Source organism: Aptenodytes patagonicus, chromosome W (genome assembly GCF_965638725.1).
Source record: "Aptenodytes patagonicus chromosome W, bAptPat1.pri.cur, whole genome shotgun sequence".
NCBI lineage: Eukaryota > Metazoa > Chordata > Aves > Sphenisciformes > Spheniscidae > Aptenodytes > Aptenodytes patagonicus.
The window spans coordinates 33,243,849-33,262,093 of record NC_134981.1 but is presented as its reverse complement, the minus strand read 5'-3'; the positions used below and the strand labels follow the sequence as shown (position 1 = coordinate 33,262,093).

Sequence of the window (18,245 nt, the reverse complement as noted above, 5' to 3'; positions counted from 1 at the left end):
TTGAATTATTAATTTGCAGGCCATTATGCCCTAAGACACTGTAGCAAATCAGGTAAAGAATGCAGTTGGTACTTGGAATTAACATTCATAGTTAATCTGAAATTTAGACTGTACATTTATTCCATATTTAATTTATTTTTAATAAATTGGAATTAAAATCAGGGTTTTTTGTGGTATCTGCATATTCATATTTCTGGAAGTGTCTTCTCTGGTGCAGCAATCTTCAGAAATCTTCCTAGGAAATGTACAACCTTCATCGTGCTTGTGTTGAGAAGCAAAATTAAGAGGGATACCATTCGCTCTCCAAATGCCTCAGTTTCTCTCTTCCCAGCTAAAAATAGGTAGAGGAAGAATACTTCCTAGATTTGTCACTGGGAATATCTTCTTGTGTTAAACTAAAGCTTTCTTACAACTCAGTGTAATTTAAAATAGTATTTGTTCTGTACAGTTTGTACTTGTGGGTTCCTTCTAATTTAGTGTTGAGACACTGCCCAATGTAGAGAAGGAGAAAAATGGTGTTTGCAGTACTTCTCATGTCTTCCCTACATCAATTGCACAATCAGTTTTTGTACTTTGGAAAAAGTCTCTACCAAGAAAGATTTTATAAACCCCTGAATAAGACTACTCTCAGGCTACGTAATCACCTTGAAGCTCACTAAACTGAGTTAACCAAAATCTTAATTCCTGATGGACAAGTTTGTGCCTCTACAAATTGTAGGAAAGTTCTACCTCCTATTGCAGATCTACCTTAGATTGTCACTATTTATTGACCATCTTTTTGGGTCCTTCTAAGAGAAGAGTGAATCTAATGGATCTAGGGATCTTTATAGTAAGATAGTCTGCTAGAGATGCTTTCAGAAGATAACTTTCTAGTCTCACCATGCATTCCTTCTATTTTTATTTGTCTTTGCCATTTACAGAAGATATAGAGATATAGGAGCCTCTGAGAGGAGCTTCCTGTAAGGAGACTTCAGGGAGTTGCCTGTACAAGTGGGGAAAAGACCACCTGGCTAATTATATAGAATATTTTGAGAAGAGTTGTAGGAAGATGCTTTGAGACACTAAGGAGCTAAGGAAAACTGGCTTTAGCAGTTTCATCTGGGTGTTTGGACTGAAACTTAGAGGAGCATTAAGCTCAGATAGAATGTTTAGTAGAGAGAGACTTGAATGCCGAGTACAACTTTCCCCTCCCAAGAGGGGAAAAGCTTCTGGAGACTTGTCTAGAAGCTTGAAAAATACATTGACTAGAGAACAAGATAGGTGTAGAAGAGGAGCGTGAAGAAAGCTCACTATGCCATTGAGTGAGAGGTTATCCAACAGCCTTGGCCAAGAAAAGCCAAGTGTTGTCAGTAAATACTATTTTCCAAGGGGGTTTCAAATGATTGTGCTACCAGAGTGTCTGGGGAGTATGAATATGCAGAGGCATATGACTTTGATTATTAAACTAGTCTTAGTTTCACAAGATAAAGCTAGTATGAAAGAGCAAATGTCTGCCTGAGGACTAGTGACTATTTTCAAAATCAGATTAGTATGTGTAGTCAACAGACAAACACCAAAATGTATTTGTTCATGTAAGAGTTGTTGCAGTATCTTAGTCAAATGATATATATTTTGAACTTTTTTTTACTTGAAAAAATTAAAAACTTTTAAAAATAAAAAAACTTTGGATTTGCTGAGTTTTGATGCTTTGTGGTATATCTTTTACTATGATCATATTTTTTCATGGGTCTTTGTCACTGTTTTAAGATAGGTTTGTTTCATTTCTCAGGTGGTACATGGGGGATTTTCCTTTTCTTCTTTTGTGCGGTCTTTTTATTTTGTTTTGTTCTTATAACTACAAAAGTCCATGGTGGCAAGACGGTAATGTCTACTGCTTTCTTTCTATTACTCTTGCCAATATTGCAGAGGTCAGGTTTGCAAGGTAATGAAGCTCAAAACCAAACCACTGTCACTTCTGTCCTTGAGCTCACGTTACCTGTTTGATTGCCTACAGTGGCACAGGGATGGACTCCAAGGTTTCTTACCAGCCTTTTTTTCTTTAAATGAGTCTCTCTCACATTCTTGAATGAAGTGTTATTGGAATGCATTGTGGATGTTGACAGCATTGCAATAACAAGAAAACCCAGTCAAACAGTCAAATCTCTGTCTCTGTGTAAAGTTTTATTTGTACTGTACCAGTAATAGGGGAGAAAAATGAGACAAAATAATAACTGGTAATTAGATGGTTTTCCACAGGAGTGTATCTTGACTGCCAGCTCCTCTTCCTACAACATATTTTATATATTGCAAATTTAATGAAAACCTAGAAATTTTTATAAGCTGTGCACCTTTGTTGTTTTTCCAGATACATGAACATTTGAATTACTTTATTTACATGTAATTCTGCATGTAAACTGCTGATTGCATGCTGATTTACAGTAAATAAAGGTATATAGGGGTCACTGAGTTGTTTTATACATCACAGTGGCACTGTTCTTGCATGTTTTTTTATCTTGCATGACAATGGAATATGTTTGTATTAGTCTATGTATAACATGTCTTGTGGTTTATGCATGCTGCACTAATCTGTGTTAAATCTGTCCCCTCTTTATTCAGAGCATGCTGTCTAGGTCCTTTAATTCCAATTATGCTGCAGTTAGCAGCTTTCACTATGGCAGCTCTAGGGATCTGCATGGCAGCCAGGGTAGTGTTGCCTTGAGTGTTGCAGACAGAAGAGGTTCTGGTGTGCACACTGTTCAAGTGAGTACCTATAGGAGGCTATTGCAATATATAGAAGGGGAAAGAATAAACTGTGAGAGGTGTCCTTATAATTGATAGTTATCCTTTTATATATGGACAATGCTTTCAATAAAAAGAATATAATTTATGTGCTGGATTTTTTTATAAGCATTAAATCAAAGACTTTGCCTTCACTTCATATGCTTTAACCTTATTGCAAGGCTTTTCAATTTACTGTCATGAAGTTGAGTTTTCTAACTGGCTTTTATAGACGGCTGAACATATGTAAAACTGTCTGGTTTCATTGTACATATGTGAACAAGAGATTACCATTCTGAATTTAACCTAGGTTTATAACGGTTTGAACAAAATTTTATTATGCTTTTTCCTCCCCCAAACAAATTCTGATGATGTAAACTGTACTGTAAGATACTTTAGGTATTCAAGAAAATTTTTTAGTTTGTAAGAAAACGTGAGGAAACAACTCCTTAACTCCGAGCATCCTGAGTGATGTTATGGTATCCATAGTGAGCAGGATAAAGTCAACAGAAGACTTCTTTTAACCATGTGAATCCTTGAACAGGCAGTCTTTAGCATTTGTTGACTTTTCTTATCAATGTATTGGTGATCAAAGATACCTGCAGTTGCTAGTTTTTGTAAATATCCAGCAATATTTTATGGGTGTGATATCTTGGCTAGTAAGATTTTTCTACATAAACAATGTACTAGTTAATCAAAGAAGATAAAGAACAATAAAGCCCTTAAAATGTTTTATTCTGGGCTTCTTATAAGAATTTTTAATTTAAATAATATGAAGACCTTCTTTACTGCTCCATTCTGTTTAATGCATCCCCAGGCTTCTACTCCAGGAGACGAATGCCAGGATGAGGTATTCATTTCAGGACAGCAGAATTACTCATCTGCCATGTTTAGTCTCAAAGATATTCCTCCGGACAGCATGAAGAAAATAGCTGTGCAGGTAATTATATACATGACACCATGGATAGGCTATATTTATTATTATTTGTAGAAACATATGCTGGGATAGCAGTTGGAACTGGGGCTTCTTTAAAATGTAAAACAAGATTTGACTATCACCCAGATACTGAAGGTGGCATAACTGAAATAGCATCCTCTTTTTGGAAGACAAAATAGTTAACTATATGAAGGGGGATAGTTTTCATTTTTCTTCAGCGGGGGCTTTGAAAGAAGAAATTTGCAGCAAAAGACATAATTGCAGGTGGAAATTGGAATATGGCAGATGATTTCAGGAAAGCAAATTGAAGCTGATTAAACCTTTTAAAGAACAAACGTGAAATCTGTTCTGCTGAAATTCTGATGATAACCTAGAATTTCTAGGAGACATTCTGTATTCATGTCGTGGTTTAACCTCAGTCGGCAACTGAGTACCACACAGCCGCTTGCTCACTCCCCCCAGCCCAGTGGGATGGGGGAGAGAATTGGAAGACTAGAAGTGAGAAACACTCGTGGGTTGAGATAAAAACAGTTTAATAATTGAAATAAAATGATAATAATATAATAATACTACACAAAGCAAGTGATGCACAGTACAATTGCTCACCACCCGCCGACTGATGCCCAGCCAGACCCCGAACAGCGGCCCCCCTGGCCAGCTTTCCCCAGTTTATGTACTGAGCATGACGTCACATGGTATGGAATGTCCCTTTGGCCAGTTTGGCTGTGCCCCCCTCCCAGCTTCTTGTGCACCTCCAGCCTTCTCAGTCGGTAGAGTATGAGAAACTGAAAAGTCCTTGACTAGTGTACGCATTACCTAGCAACAACTAAAACCTCAGTGTGTTATCAACATTGTTCTCATCCTAAATCCAAAACACTGTACCAGCTACTAGGAAGGAAATTAACTCTATCCCTGCCGAAACCAGGACAATATCCACCCCTTATTCTGTACCATTTGCATCATGCTCAAGTCTCATATTTTCCAGTACATTTCCATTAATCACCACCCCTTTTCCTGGGTTTCTTTTAATATATATATATATACACACACACAGATATCATTCCCTTAGTCTATGGGGCATCCCTCTAAAATGTTTGGTGAGTTCATTTAGTCCATGACTTTGGGCTCCATCTGTCGTAATCATTTTCCACGGCAGGAAAGATGGAGATGGTATGTGATGTTGGATTGTTTCATGTTGAAGTCAGTTCTGGTACCATCATCACTGTGCTTTGCTTGGTTTCACTGAAGTTATTCTCCATTAATCTGGGTGATTCTTATTGTAATATCATTGGTATGGCATATAATATTATGTAGCACTTAACATCACATAATTCAGATCATTGGCTATTCTCACCCAAAATCAAATCCCCTTGAGGTACACATCGGACTTCCCCATTCTTCCGCATTATCCACCAAGTGCACCCAGATCCTTGAGCAAAAGCAATCCCACGGATGGGTTTGCCTTTGCCCGAGGCAGGAATAACCCAGACTGTTTTCCCCAACATATTTTTTATGTGCACTACAGGGACTTGATTCCCATCTACAGTACGTAAAAGTTCTGACTGGGCAGGGCCAGCTCCATTGGCAGATCCCCTCGTGTTGACTAACCAGGTGGCCTTTTGCTAAATGGGTATCCTAATGTTTGAACGTCCCGCCACCCATTGCTCTCAGTGTAGTCTTTAACAGTCCATTGTATCGTTCAATTTTCCCGGAGGCTGGTGCATGATAGGGGATGTGATATACCCACTCAATGCTGTGCTCTTTGGCCTAGGTGTCTATGAGGTTGTTTCCAAAATGAGTCCCACTGTCTGACTCAATTCTTTCTGGGATGCCATGTCGCCATAGGACTTGCTTTTCAAGGCCCAGGATAGTGTTCCGGGCAGTGGCATGGGGCACGGGATATGTTTCCAGCCATCCGGTGGTTGCCTCCACCATTGTTAGCACGTGGCGCTTGCCTTGGTGGGTTTGTGGGAGTGTGATATATACAGTCTGCCAGGCCTCCCCATATTTATATTTCAGACATCGTCCTCCATACCAGAGGGGCTTTAACCACTTGGCTTGCTTGATCACAGTGCATGTTTCGCATTCATGGATAACCTGGGCTATAGTGTCCATGGTCAAGTCCACCCCTCGATCACGAGCCCATCTGTATGTTGCATCTCTTCCTTGGTGACCTGAGGTGTCATGGGCCCACCGAGCTAGAAATAATTCACCCTTCTGTTGCCAGTCCAGATCCACCTGAGCCACTTCAATCTTAGCAGCCTGGTCCACCTGCTGGTTGTTTTGATGTTCTTCAGTGGCCCGACTCTTGGGTACGTGAGCATCTACGTGACGGACTTTTACAACCAGGTTCTCCACCCGGGCAGCAATATCTTGCCACAATGCGGCAGCCCAGATGGGTTTGCCTCTGCGCTGCCAGTTGCTCTGCTTCCATTGCTGCAACCACCCCCACAGGGCATTTGCCACCATCCATGAGTCAGTAGAGAGATAGAGCACTGGCCACTTTTCTCGGTCAGCAATGTCTAAAGCCAGCTGGATGGCCTTTACTTCTGCAAATTGGCTCGATTCACCTTCTCCTTCAGCAGTTTCTACAACTAGTCGCATAGGACTCCATACAGCAGCTCTCCACCTCCGATGCTTTCCCACAAGACGACAGGACCCATCAGTGAACAGGGCATATTGCTTCTCATTTTCTGGCAGTTCATTATACATTGGGGCCTCCTCAGCACGCGTCACCTCCTCCTCTGGCGATATTCCAAAATCTTTGCCCTCTGGCCAATCCATGATCACTTCCAGGATTCCTGGGCGACTGGGATTTCCTATTCGAGCCCGTTGTGTGATTAGTGTAACCCACTTCCTCCATGTAGCATCAGTTGCATGATGTGTACCAGGGGACCCTCCCTCTGAACATCCAGCCCAGCACCAGCAGTCGGGGTGCCAGGAGGAGCTATGCTTCGGTGCCGATCACTTCTGAAGCAGCTCGAACCCCTTCATATGCTGCTAATATCTCTTTTTCAGTTGGAGTATAGCGGGCCTCGGATCCTCTGTATCCCCGACTCCAAAACCCTAGGGGTCGACCTCGAGTCTCCCCTGGTGCTTTCTGCCAGAGGCTCCAGGTAGGGCTGTTCTCCCCAGCTGCGGTGTAGAGCACATTTTTGATATCTTGTCCTGCCCGGACTGGCCCCAGGGCTACTGCATGAACTATCTCTTGCTTAATTTGTTCAAAAGGCTTCTCGTTGGTCAGGGCCCCATTTGAAATCGTTCTTCTTTCGGGTCACTTGATAGAGAGGGTTTACGATCAGACTGTAATTTGGAATATGCATTCTCCAAAAACCCACAACGCCTAAGAAAGCTTGTGTTTCCCTTTTGCTAGTTGGTGGAGACATGGCTGTTATTTTGTTGATCACATCCATTGGGATCTGACGACGTCCATCTTGCCATTTTATTCCTAAAAACTGGATCTCCTGTGCAGGTCCCTTGACCTTACTTTGTTTTATGACAAAACCGGCCTTCAGCAGGATTTGGACTATTTCCTTCCCTTTCTCAAAAACTTCTCCTGCTGTGTTGCCCCACACGAAGATGTCATCAATGTATTGCAGGTGTTCCGGAGCCTCACCCTGCTCCAGTGCAGTCTGGGTCAGTCCATGGCGACTGGTGGGGCTGTGTTTCCACCCCTGGGGCAGTTGGTTCCAGGTGTACTGGACGCCCCTCCAAGTGAAAGCAAACTGTGGCCTGCACTCCGCTGCCAAAGGGATTGAGAAAAACGCATTAGCAATATCAACTGTGGCATACCACTTGGCTGCCTTTGACTCCAGGTCGTATTGAAGTTCTAGCATGTCCGGCACAGCAGCACTCAGCGGTGGCGTGACTTCATTCAGGCCACGATAGTCTACTGTTAGTCTCCACTCCCCATTAGACTTCCGCACTGGCCATATGGGACTGTTAAAGGGTGAGCGGGTCTTGCTGATCACTCCTTGGCTCTCCAGTCGATGAATCAGCTCATGAATGGGAATCAGGGAGTCTCGGTTGGTGCGATATTGCACCCGGTGCACTGTGGTGGTAGCGATTGGCACCTGTTGGTCTTCGACCTTTAGCAACCCCACAACAGAGGGGTCCTCCGAGAGACCAGGCAAGGTGGACAGCTGTTTAATTTCCTCCATCTCCAAGGCAGCTATACCAAAAGCCCACCGGTACCCTTTTGGGTCCTTGAAATACCCTCTCCTGAGGTAGTCTATGCCAAGGATGCACGGAGCCTCTGGGCCAGTCACAATGGGGTGCTTCTGCCACTCATTCCCAGTTAGACTTACTTCGGCTTCCAATACAGTTAGCTGTTAGGATCCCCCTTGTCACCCCAGAAATACAGATGGGTTCTGCCCCTATATAGCTTGATGGCATTAGGGTACACTGTGCACCGGTGTCCACTAGAGCCTTATACTCCTGTGGGTCTGATGTGCCAGGCCATCGAATCCACACAGTCCAGTAAACCTGGTTGTCCCTTTCCTCCTCCTGGCTGGAGGCAGGGCCCCTGTAGTCCTCATCACAGTACTCGTTTCTCACTTCTCGTACATACGAATCAGAAGTCCCTTCATTAAGATCGGAAGTAAAATCATCCCTTCTACCCTGTCTGGGGAACTGCCCGCTGGAAACTGGAGCAGCAATTTTCCTGGAAGAACCCCTTTCTGTGATTGTTTTCCCTTGCAACTCACATACCCGTGCCCCTGGGGCTGCAGTAGGTTTTCCATCCCACTTCCTCATGTCCTCTCCGTGGTCACGCAGGTAAAACCATAGGGTGCCCCGTGGTGTGTACCCTTTATATTCTCTCTCTCGAGCAAAAGAACGCTGACTCCTAATAGCCGAGATACTGGTCCGTACAGGTGGGGAGTAGGACCTATCCTCTCTGAGTTGCTGGATCTCCCGGGACAGTTTCTCCACAGCCGAGACGAGGGAGGAAGAGACTTTCCTCATATTGCCGGAGTTGACCAGCCAATTCATCCACTGTTTGTTCCTCTCCATCTTTCCAGGTCATTACTGCCAATGAGTTGGCATATGACGATGGTGAGCTCCTTATAAACTTCCGCCACATGGGTCGCGTGCACTTGACTTCGTCTGGATCTTTGGATAGTTGTTCATTGTTCAGGTCATCATAAATCACCTCCAGCACAGCTAATTCTCTCAGAAACTGGATACCCTTCTTCATAGTGGTCCACTTGCTTGGGCGACATATGACATCTTCCTTGAAGGGATACCTTTCCTTCACGCTTGACAAGAGTCGCCTCCAAAGGCTGAGGACTCGTGTCCCTTTTCCAATTGCTTTATCAATGCCCCCTTCCCTAGAAAGGGATCCCAGCTGCTTGGCTTCCCTACCCTCTAATTCTAGGCTACTGGCCCCATTATCCCAGTATCGGAGCAGCCAGGTGACAATATGCTCACCTGGACGGCAGCTGAAATCTTTTCGTATGTCTCGCAGCTCACTCAGGGATAGACATCGGGTGGTCACTGCCTCGTTTATGAGTTCTTCCTCTTCTTCCTCCCCGAGCAGTTGCCGGCTCTCCTCCTCCCGTTCTCATGATGGCCCTTCTCCAGGGTAGTCGTACAGTTCTTCCTCCGCTTCCCTTTTAGAAGAAGCTTCTTCCTCCCTTACTAAACGAGCCGACTTCCGCTTCCAAAATTTCTTCTTGTGTACAGGGGCGACCGATACTGGCACAGGTTGGCTTTTTGGTTCAGCCACAGGGCCTGTCGCCGGGGTCGGAATGGCCGCAGTGCCTGTTGCCGGAGTCTGAGTGGCCGCAGTGCATGTCGCCGGGGTCTGAGTGGCCGCGGGGCTTATCGCTGGGGTTGGAGTGGCCGCAGAGCGTGTCGCTGGGGTTGGAGTGGCCGCAGGGCCTGTCGCCGGTGTCTGAGTGGCCGCAGTGCATGTCATTTTACCGTCAGAGCCAGAGACCTTCTCTTCCCTTTGAGGGTACTGAATGGTGTTGAACAGGGCTCGGTAGGCATGGGCCAGGCCCCAGCACGTTGCAATGATCTGCATCTCTCTGGAGTTGCCAGGGTGACAGCATACTTTGTCCAAATATTCTACTAACTTTTCAGGATTCTGCACTTGCTCAGGGGTGACGTTCCAAAACACTGGGGGTGCCCATTGGCCTAGGTACTTGCCCATCTTGTCCCACACACCCTGCCACTCATAACTATCCAGCCTTGGGGCAGATCTCTGGATGATATTCTTAAATTGCTTACCAACTTTAGACAAAGCCGAAACAATATTCCCAAGAAGTACCAATAGAAGTATCTTAACTGCCCAAGGATGTTCAAAATACGGAAAAGTTACTGTAATGAAGGAGGAAACATCATAGAAGAAGGTAGTGACACTGCCATTCTGTATTTCCTCCGTAAAAAAACTCTCAGAAAAGTCACTGTAATTGCTAGTTGTCTCCACGAAATGGTCTCCGTGGTACAGTAATGGCTTCATTGCGAAATTTACATACCACACTAACTTCAAGGTCAATGTTCTAAAAACAAACCTCACAAGCGAGACATCACCAATCACTGCAGATCACAGCAAACTGCAAAAACCAACACCAATCTTTAACATGTACAGCAAAAAAAGGAGCACGATGCAGATTATACAAATCAATATTGAGAACAGAGAAACCAACATTGTGACCCACAGCTATTAACAGATATAAGTTCCTTAATACGCTCCGGTTAATCTGTTATTATCTCAAACCCTTCGAGCCCCACGTTGGGCGCCAAAAAGGACTGTTGTGTTTTAACTTCAGTCGGCAACTGAGCACCACACAGCCGCTCGCTCACTCCCCCCACCCCCGGTGGGATGGGGGAGAGAATTGGAAGAGCACGAGTGAGAAAAAACTCGTGGGTTGAGATAAAAACAGTTTAATAATTGAAATAAAATGATAATATTAATAATAATGTAATAATAATAATAATAATACACAAAGCAAGTGATGCACAGTGCCGTTGCTCACCACCCGCCGACCGATGCCCAGCCAGTCCCTGAGCAGCGGCCCCCCCAGCCAGCTTTCCCCAGTTTATGTACTGAGCATGACGTCCCATGGTATGGAATGTCCCTTTGGCCAGTTTGGCTGTGCCCCCTCCCAGCTTCTTGTGCACCTCCAGCCTTCTCAGTCGGTAGAGCATGGGAAACTGAAAAGTCCTTGACTAGTGTAAGCACTACCTAGCAACAACTAAAACATTGGTGTGTTATCAACATTGTTCTCATCCTGAATCCAAAACACAGCATTGTACTAGCTACTAGGAAGGAAATTAACTCTATCCCTGCTGAAACCAGGAGAATTCATCTCTAAGGACCATCTATACAGGCAGGACTTAGTACAATGAAACTAAATGGATGCTTGTAAGTTATTACGATGCAGCAATCTATTTTCTTTTTTTAATTTTTGTAATTTCAGTTGCATTTCTACAGACATTGGATATTGGGAATTTGCATAGTTGTTGATACATATTGCCTATGTAAACTCTAACTCTGGCAATGCAACAAAATATTTTTCTTGTCATGCTTTAGATTTTCAGAAAAGACAGTAGAAAATAGTGTAAATTTAATACATCTGATCTGTAAATAAGCTAAAAAAAATTATGCACACACATTACCATTTCTGAGAATCATTTTGGCTTAAAAAACTCAACAGAGTAGGTTCTGATATGTGTCCATTCACAAAGCATGGTTAAAGGTTGAAATTTGCACACTTCAGTTATTTATAATATTGAGAAATAGTGTGTTTTCATATCATTGTATCCTATAACTAGTGGGATAATGGTGGTAGGCAGAAAAATCTGTAACTCAAGACCGTAACATTTTTTGAACCTGGGAATCATACAGATGGATGAGCGACTACTTAGGTTGGGTAAGAGTGCAAGGCATACGGGCGAGGAGGGAAAAGGCTGCCCATCTCAACGCAGAGCTGAACAGTAACTCTGAGGCTTCAGTAAGAAACGTTGTCATCTCCAGCATCGTTCTTAGTGAAATGGTTTCAATGCACTGTATGTCTTTATAGTTGTGTACCTTACTGCTGTTTGTCATCATTATACCTATCAAATCAGTGACACATGTTTTAACAAAATAACAGCATTTATTGGAAATATCATTACAGTTTTCACATTAAAATCTTGACCTTGTATGTGAATTTGCTCAGGTTTTCTTGTGAAGTAGTCACAACAAGATGCTCAGAGAGCATATAATTTCTGTCTGCTAGCTGTGTGGGATTCTTATTTTGTGTATGATCTACTGGGAATTGTTACAAAAATCTCTGAATTTTATGCAATAAAAGTGCAAACTATAATGATATCAACCAAGTGTCAGTACTGTCAGTTGCACTGCCAGAAAATAATGATTGAGATAACTCAGTGAAGCAAGTGCTAAAAGCAAAGTCCTTGTCTAGTCTGTTCTAGTAGATTAGCGCTCAAAGTAAGCTTTTGTTTTTCACATTTTTTTTTCTCAGGTCAGAGCTGATGAATATAACGAAAATTGAGTGCAATTGTACATGATCCAGAAGAGTAGTTTTAGTAATGTTCCTAGAATTAAAAGCAGTCAAGCATGAGAAATATTGAAATAATAAAGGAGGAATTGAGGATTCCTGCTTATAAAATGTATGACATTGAGTATTCATGTTTTATTCAGATACCTTTGACAAATGGACAACTGTGCCAGCCTCAAAGACCTCAGGCAAACTACAGCCAAGTCCATCATCTCCCTCCTCAATCATCAGTAGCAAGACATCCATCTAGAGAACAATTAATAGATTATCTTATGTTGAAAGTTGCCCACCAACCTCCCTATACCCAGTCTCAGTGTTCCCCCAGACAAAGCCACGAATTGGCAAAGCAAGAGGTAAGGATAAAATCTAACTTGAATATATGACATCTGTCTGTCAGTGACAGTGAATTGTTATAGTTTTCATTTATTACTGTTTCTCTGTAGATGGTGACAGAAATATAGGAATTTCTCTCCAGCAGAAGACAATGTTATCTCAGTGCAGTTCTACTACTGAAATCGCACATTCCTCCTAGTTTTGAGCTCTTTTTCCTTTTAATGTGAACATTTTTAAAGTGAAATGCAGTAGTTTCTTAACAGAATGTACCAGAAACTTATGCTTGCATCTTTATACTGAGATAGAAATTTATTTCTTGACTACATTTATTGATCACAACTAATTATTGATGTAATAACTGAAAAAAATACAAAATAGCAGTACAACTTAGAAGTACTTTGCATCTATTCATTGCTATCCAGAACGGTTCAAAAACCTGCAAATGTAGAAGTGTGCAGCCCTAAACAAAAACCAGGATAAAAAAAAGCGTAAGCATCTGATGCATGCTTGATAATTATAATTTTATTTATGATAGACAGATGTGGGTAAGAAATTCTTATGCAATTTAATGGCTCTTTCACTGTGGGCAACTTACTTTCTGTTCTTGGACACAGGATATTTCCTCTGTATTGTTTTGTTTTCTGAGAAAATATTGAGAGCTATGTTTTCATTCTGTGCTAGAATGAGAACATCCACTTTTTGTGTAAAATAAGTTTTCTAGTCAACTCTTCTGGCAAGAGAAAGGGGAGGCAGTGTTGGCTATGTAGAACTTAAAGTAAAAGTAGGAACTAGGTTTGATTTTTAAAATTCAGCTAGAAGTAGCAAAGAAATAGGAAGAAGTAGTTCTTTCATATGAACGTGTATATTTGCTGGGGGCATTAAATTCATTTACACAATATCTAAATATCTCTGAATTTAAAGCCTACATGGACTACTATGATTATAATCATAGCGATATTGGAGTAAAACTTGTGTACAATGATACAAGATGCTGTTGTATTGGAATCTTGTTCTGAATTAATATTATGAGATATAATACTCTCTTGAATTGTGATAAATGGGTTTTTTTGAGGTTTTTTTTCTTTTTAAAAGCTTTTGTTCAGCTGAATTCCTTAACAGTAATTTCATTACAGTAGCTTTGGATGCAAATTTTCAGCCAGTTCTTCTAACTTTGGTTGTAACTATTTAGATTCGAGTGAGAATTGACAAGGATCCAGAACTTGGATTTAGTATATCAGGAGGAATTGGTGGTAGAGGGAATCCATTCAGACCTGAAGATGATGTGAGTATTTTATACTAATGCATCTTAAAATCATTCTGATTAATTTTTTTTTCTAGTTTTTACCAAATTAAAAAATATGTATATCCCCCAAACCCAAGCCACTAAATTCCAGGGCTTGATGGGAGAAAATTGAGGACAAATTATTATGGAAAATCAAGGTGGTAGGTGACTACTGTGGTCACATGAAAACACAGAGGATTATTCTGGCTGGGTGTATCTTGCACTGTTCTAGATATCAGTCAACAGATTTGAGATAGTGAATTATGGAGTTTACAATTAGGAAGCCTCTTAAAAGAGAACATGATTTAGCCTACAGCTAATCTGATCTACAGATCAGAATTTGCCCTTCAATATTCTTTTAAAGGCAATTCTCCTGGATTTAACATCAGAAAAGGAAGGCAGTCACAAAAGCCAGTAGATCTGTAGAATAATATCGCATTCTCTTCTACTTAGTATGGAAAATTGAGATGTTTTGAATTGCATCTGTTTCATGCTACTACAATATTTATGAAATAAGTTGTTAAAAATGTTTTCCGCCTGTTTTTCAAGGGTATATTTGTAACCAGAGTGCAACCAGAAGGACCAGCGTCTAAGTTGTTGCAGCCTGGAGATAAAATAATTCAGGTACTGTAGTCATCTAATTAACTAGCCTGTGTAATATGCCAGTTCATTTTTAGTTTGCACCTTTTCTAAGAGCAGAATATTTAGTTTTTATATAGATTGCCAGTATCTTTTCCAGAAGCATTCTTATATTCTGGGATGATGCTTTTAGTTTTCTTCCACCTAACATTAGGATAGGTGATACAGGCTGAAGCATTAATCAGTTGGATCATTTTTCAAATTCTGGACATTTTTCACACTTTTAAAGACAAAAAACAGGCCTAATGTCATTCAAGATGGAACGTGAGCGTTTTCATTAGGCTTTACTATCATTCAGTTATTTAACTTGTGGTTATTCACATTCAGTTTTTTGAATAATGCATTGTCTGAACACCAGCAGTTGCTCCTCACAACCCCTCTCCCCAGCTGCAACTCTTACATCCCCCTCCATCCTGCAGTTCTTGCCAGTCTTTTCTGCCTCTCCCCCAGCTGACAAGCTGGACATGTGCAAGCGCTGGCAGAAGCTACCTCTTGGCTGGCTGATATCTGGCTGGTCACAGCATGTACCTCCTGGCTGCCCCCTCTGCTGCAGGTGAGCCAAGTAGATTGCTTCAGGAGCTATGGCTTCTGGGCTGCAGCCGTGCAGTTCTCTTCTGTAGGAATTCGGTACCTTTCAGACCTCTATTGTATCAGATTTGTTTGAAATTTGCCTGATGGGCTCATAAGTTATTTGGGAAGGGGTCAAGGAAATGGACAGAGATTATATAAGCCTTACTTTCTTAAGGAAACAGACTAACAGGACATTTGAACAGTGCTGTGGCCACCCTTAAAGTTGCAGAGCTTGTTAAAAATCATTAATTATTCACCACATTACTAGTTTGAGAATGCTTATAGAGTCAACTCTGCTGCATTTCTGTTTTCTCAAAAAAAAAAACACAAAAAAAGAAAAAAAAACACTATTATCTCAATTAAACCACAGCCTCGTGAACTTTCTAAAACAAAGCCAAACTGAACACACAGCATAATTCTTCCAATGAAAGAAAAAGCCAACAAGCACACAGAAAAAAACCCCAAAAACCTAAGATCAAGTTGTTCCAACTAAAAGATAGCTTGTTTTTGAGCGAGGCAAATAGTTCTGTACTTGTTCTTCCTCATTGGGGCAAGAGAAAGCTGGCTTTAAGTCCTAGTTCTCTTACTGATGTAGACAAGTTTAAGAAAGGAGGGGAACCCTCCAACACTCCATACAGGAACAAGAAGCACATTAAACCTTTGAAAATACTGGCAGCATATTTGTTACATATTTATAGAGTGGAACGTGTGTGAAAGGGTAACTTTAGTTTTAATGGTTTATTCCTGTATTTATGGAATTTCATTTGTCTGTGTGACATTTATAATGAAGTTTCCTTTTGTCATGCTGGCGCTCTGCTTGGGTTTTGCTTTTTTGTTTAATGAGGAATTCATAGTTTGAAAAAGAGCTGAAGAAGTTGCATTTGCATGCTTAGACAATTACAGGTTGTTTCATTTCTCATAACTAACAAAATTTTTTTGTGTAACAGCATGTTCTTTATACTCGTGATAATCCCAGTGACAATGTAACGACAGTCCTACTGTTTTGTTACTGCTTAGACAACATCTGCAGTTTTTGACTGAATATCATCTCTCCCAAAATGACTTTGCTATGCTTGATTTTGCAACATTCTCTGTAAAACATGCATGTCTAATACATATGTCTAATAAAAATATTCTACATGTCTAGTGACTAGATAATTGCATGTAAGTCAAGATATTGTTGCATATTAGGTTAGGACTAGGACATTCTGTACAGATGATGATTTGGAAGGGTTATCGCCGCTTTTGCTCTGTGCACAGTCTATACGTAAAACTTTCTCTGCAACCCTAGACAGATTTAAAAATCACTGCCTTTACAACAAAGGATTCAGCTGGTAGCAACAGCAAGTGTTTGGTGATGGGATAAGCAGCTGCAACTCCAAAATGGCACAGCTAAGGCACAGAGTGCACAACCGGTTCTCTCTGTTGCTGTATAAGGGGCAGTAGCTCATGGAGAAAGGTGGGATGCACAACTGGAAGCAGTAACAGTTTCAACTGGACAAATCTGTCATTCCGCAAGATTTTACCACCCAGACAGAATGTGAATTTGCAGTAATACACCCTGAGAAGTTGAACCGAACCATGTTTTCCCTGTCTTTTGTAGGCCACTTAGGCTTGCTTGTGCTTGCCAAGCCAAACCTGTCAAGAATGATGTTGTTGCTTAGAGTCATAGGAAAATTCAAGCTGGGGGTGACCTCAGGAGGTCTCACATCCAACCTCCTGCTCAAAGCAGGGTCAACTAGTAGGTCGGAACAGGTTACTCGGGGATTTATCCAGGAAGGTCTTAGAAAACTTCCAAGGACAAAGACGCATAACCTCTCAGAGCATGACATGGCAGGGGGGCAGGAATTTACATTACATCCAGTCTGAACTGTGTTCCACAAAGGGATAGACTGGTGGGGGTGTGGAATTAGTATGTCACAATATAATGGTTTTAGTGTTAGTAAAAAGTATTCTAAGCTCTTTTCTACTTCCTATTACTACTGTCTCAACTCCCAAGCTATAGTAGCAGGCCTTGTGGTAAGTTGGATTAGTTCCTACCAGATTCCGTGTTTAACTTGTCTGGATTTAATTGCTGAACGACAACATGCTCTCCTTCTTGTGAAATCAGCCCCTCACATGAAAGGTGAGAGTTCCCCTAGATACATACTTCATAAGAAATTAAAGGTACTGGATTTTTGAGGATACAGAGGAACGTAGAGGAGAACACCCAAAGCATGGGAAGAAATTGGAGTGCTAGAAAGGGGAGTAAAGTCCTACTAAAATGGCTCCCAATGCCATGAATGTTTTTTTGTTAAAGGCTTCAATAGTTTTAATTTATCACAAATGCCATTTCTAGTATTTAAACTGGGATGTCTCATTTGTACTGCACTTTCTTTTTTTGGCATGGCTGTATTAAGGCTGATGAATTCGATGTCTGATGTTAATGGCTTAAAGTTCAGCTTTCTCTTTTGGTTATTTGCAAATACATTCAATACCTTCGGGGCAAAATTCTTCCAAGGTGTCCTGGTTTTGGCTGGGATAGAGTTAATTTTCTTCCTAGTAGCTGGTATAAAAGCTTGGATTTAGTAGGAGAATAATGTTGATAACACACTGATGTTTTAGTTGTTGCTAGGTAGTGCTTACACTAGTCAAGGACTTTTCAGCTTCTCATGCCCTGCCAGCGAGAAGCTGGGAGGGGGCACAGCCAGGACAGCTGACCCAAACTGGCCAAAGGGATATTCCATACCATATGATGTCATGCTCAGTATATAAAGCTGGGGGGAGTTGGCTGGAGGGCAGCGACCGCTGCTTGGGAACTGGCTGGGCATCGGTCGGCGGGTGGTGAGCAATTGCATTGTGCATCACTTGCTTTGTATATTCTTTTATCATTATTATTATTATTTTCCCTTCCTTTTCTGTCCTACTAAACTGTCTTTATCTCAACCCATGGGTTTTACTCTTTTTTTCCTGATTCTCTCCCCCATCCCACTGGGGTGGGTGGTGAGCGGTGAGCAAGCAAGCAGCTGTGTGGTGTTTAGCTGCCGACTGGGGTTAAACTACAACAGTCCTTTTTGGCCCCCAATGTGGGGCGCGAAGGGCTGAGATAATGACAGATCTGACCAGAGCGTGTTAAAATAAATTTGTTATAAGCATTCATTATATTAGTTTAGTAATCGCTGGTCACAGTGTTGATTTATTTGCTCTCAAAGTTGTTGTATTTGTTCTCAGAGTTGTG

At 41.6% G+C, this 18,245-nt stretch overlaps 1 protein-coding gene across 9 annotated transcripts in view; it reads left to right on the top strand.

Moving 5' to 3' along the window:
• LOC143172280 (erbin-like) overlaps positions 1–18,245 on the top strand; it is a 180,873-nt gene that overhangs the window by 151,766 nt on the left and 10,862 nt on the right. For 8 of the 9 annotated variants that reach the window (XM_076361512.1, XM_076361511.1, XM_076361515.1 and 5 more), the window contains 5 exons: positions 2,596–2,739; positions 3,575–3,697; positions 12,348–12,557; positions 13,727–13,819; positions 14,369–14,443. In XM_076361512.1, the coding sequence (XP_076217627.1) occupies positions 2,596–2,739; positions 3,575–3,697; positions 12,348–12,557; positions 13,727–13,819; positions 14,369–14,443 (645 nt within the window). The remainder of the gene's footprint in view (positions 1–2,595; positions 2,740–3,574; positions 3,698–12,347; positions 12,558–13,726; positions 13,820–14,368; positions 14,444–18,245) is intronic. The other variant, XM_076361516.1, reaches the window with a different exon arrangement.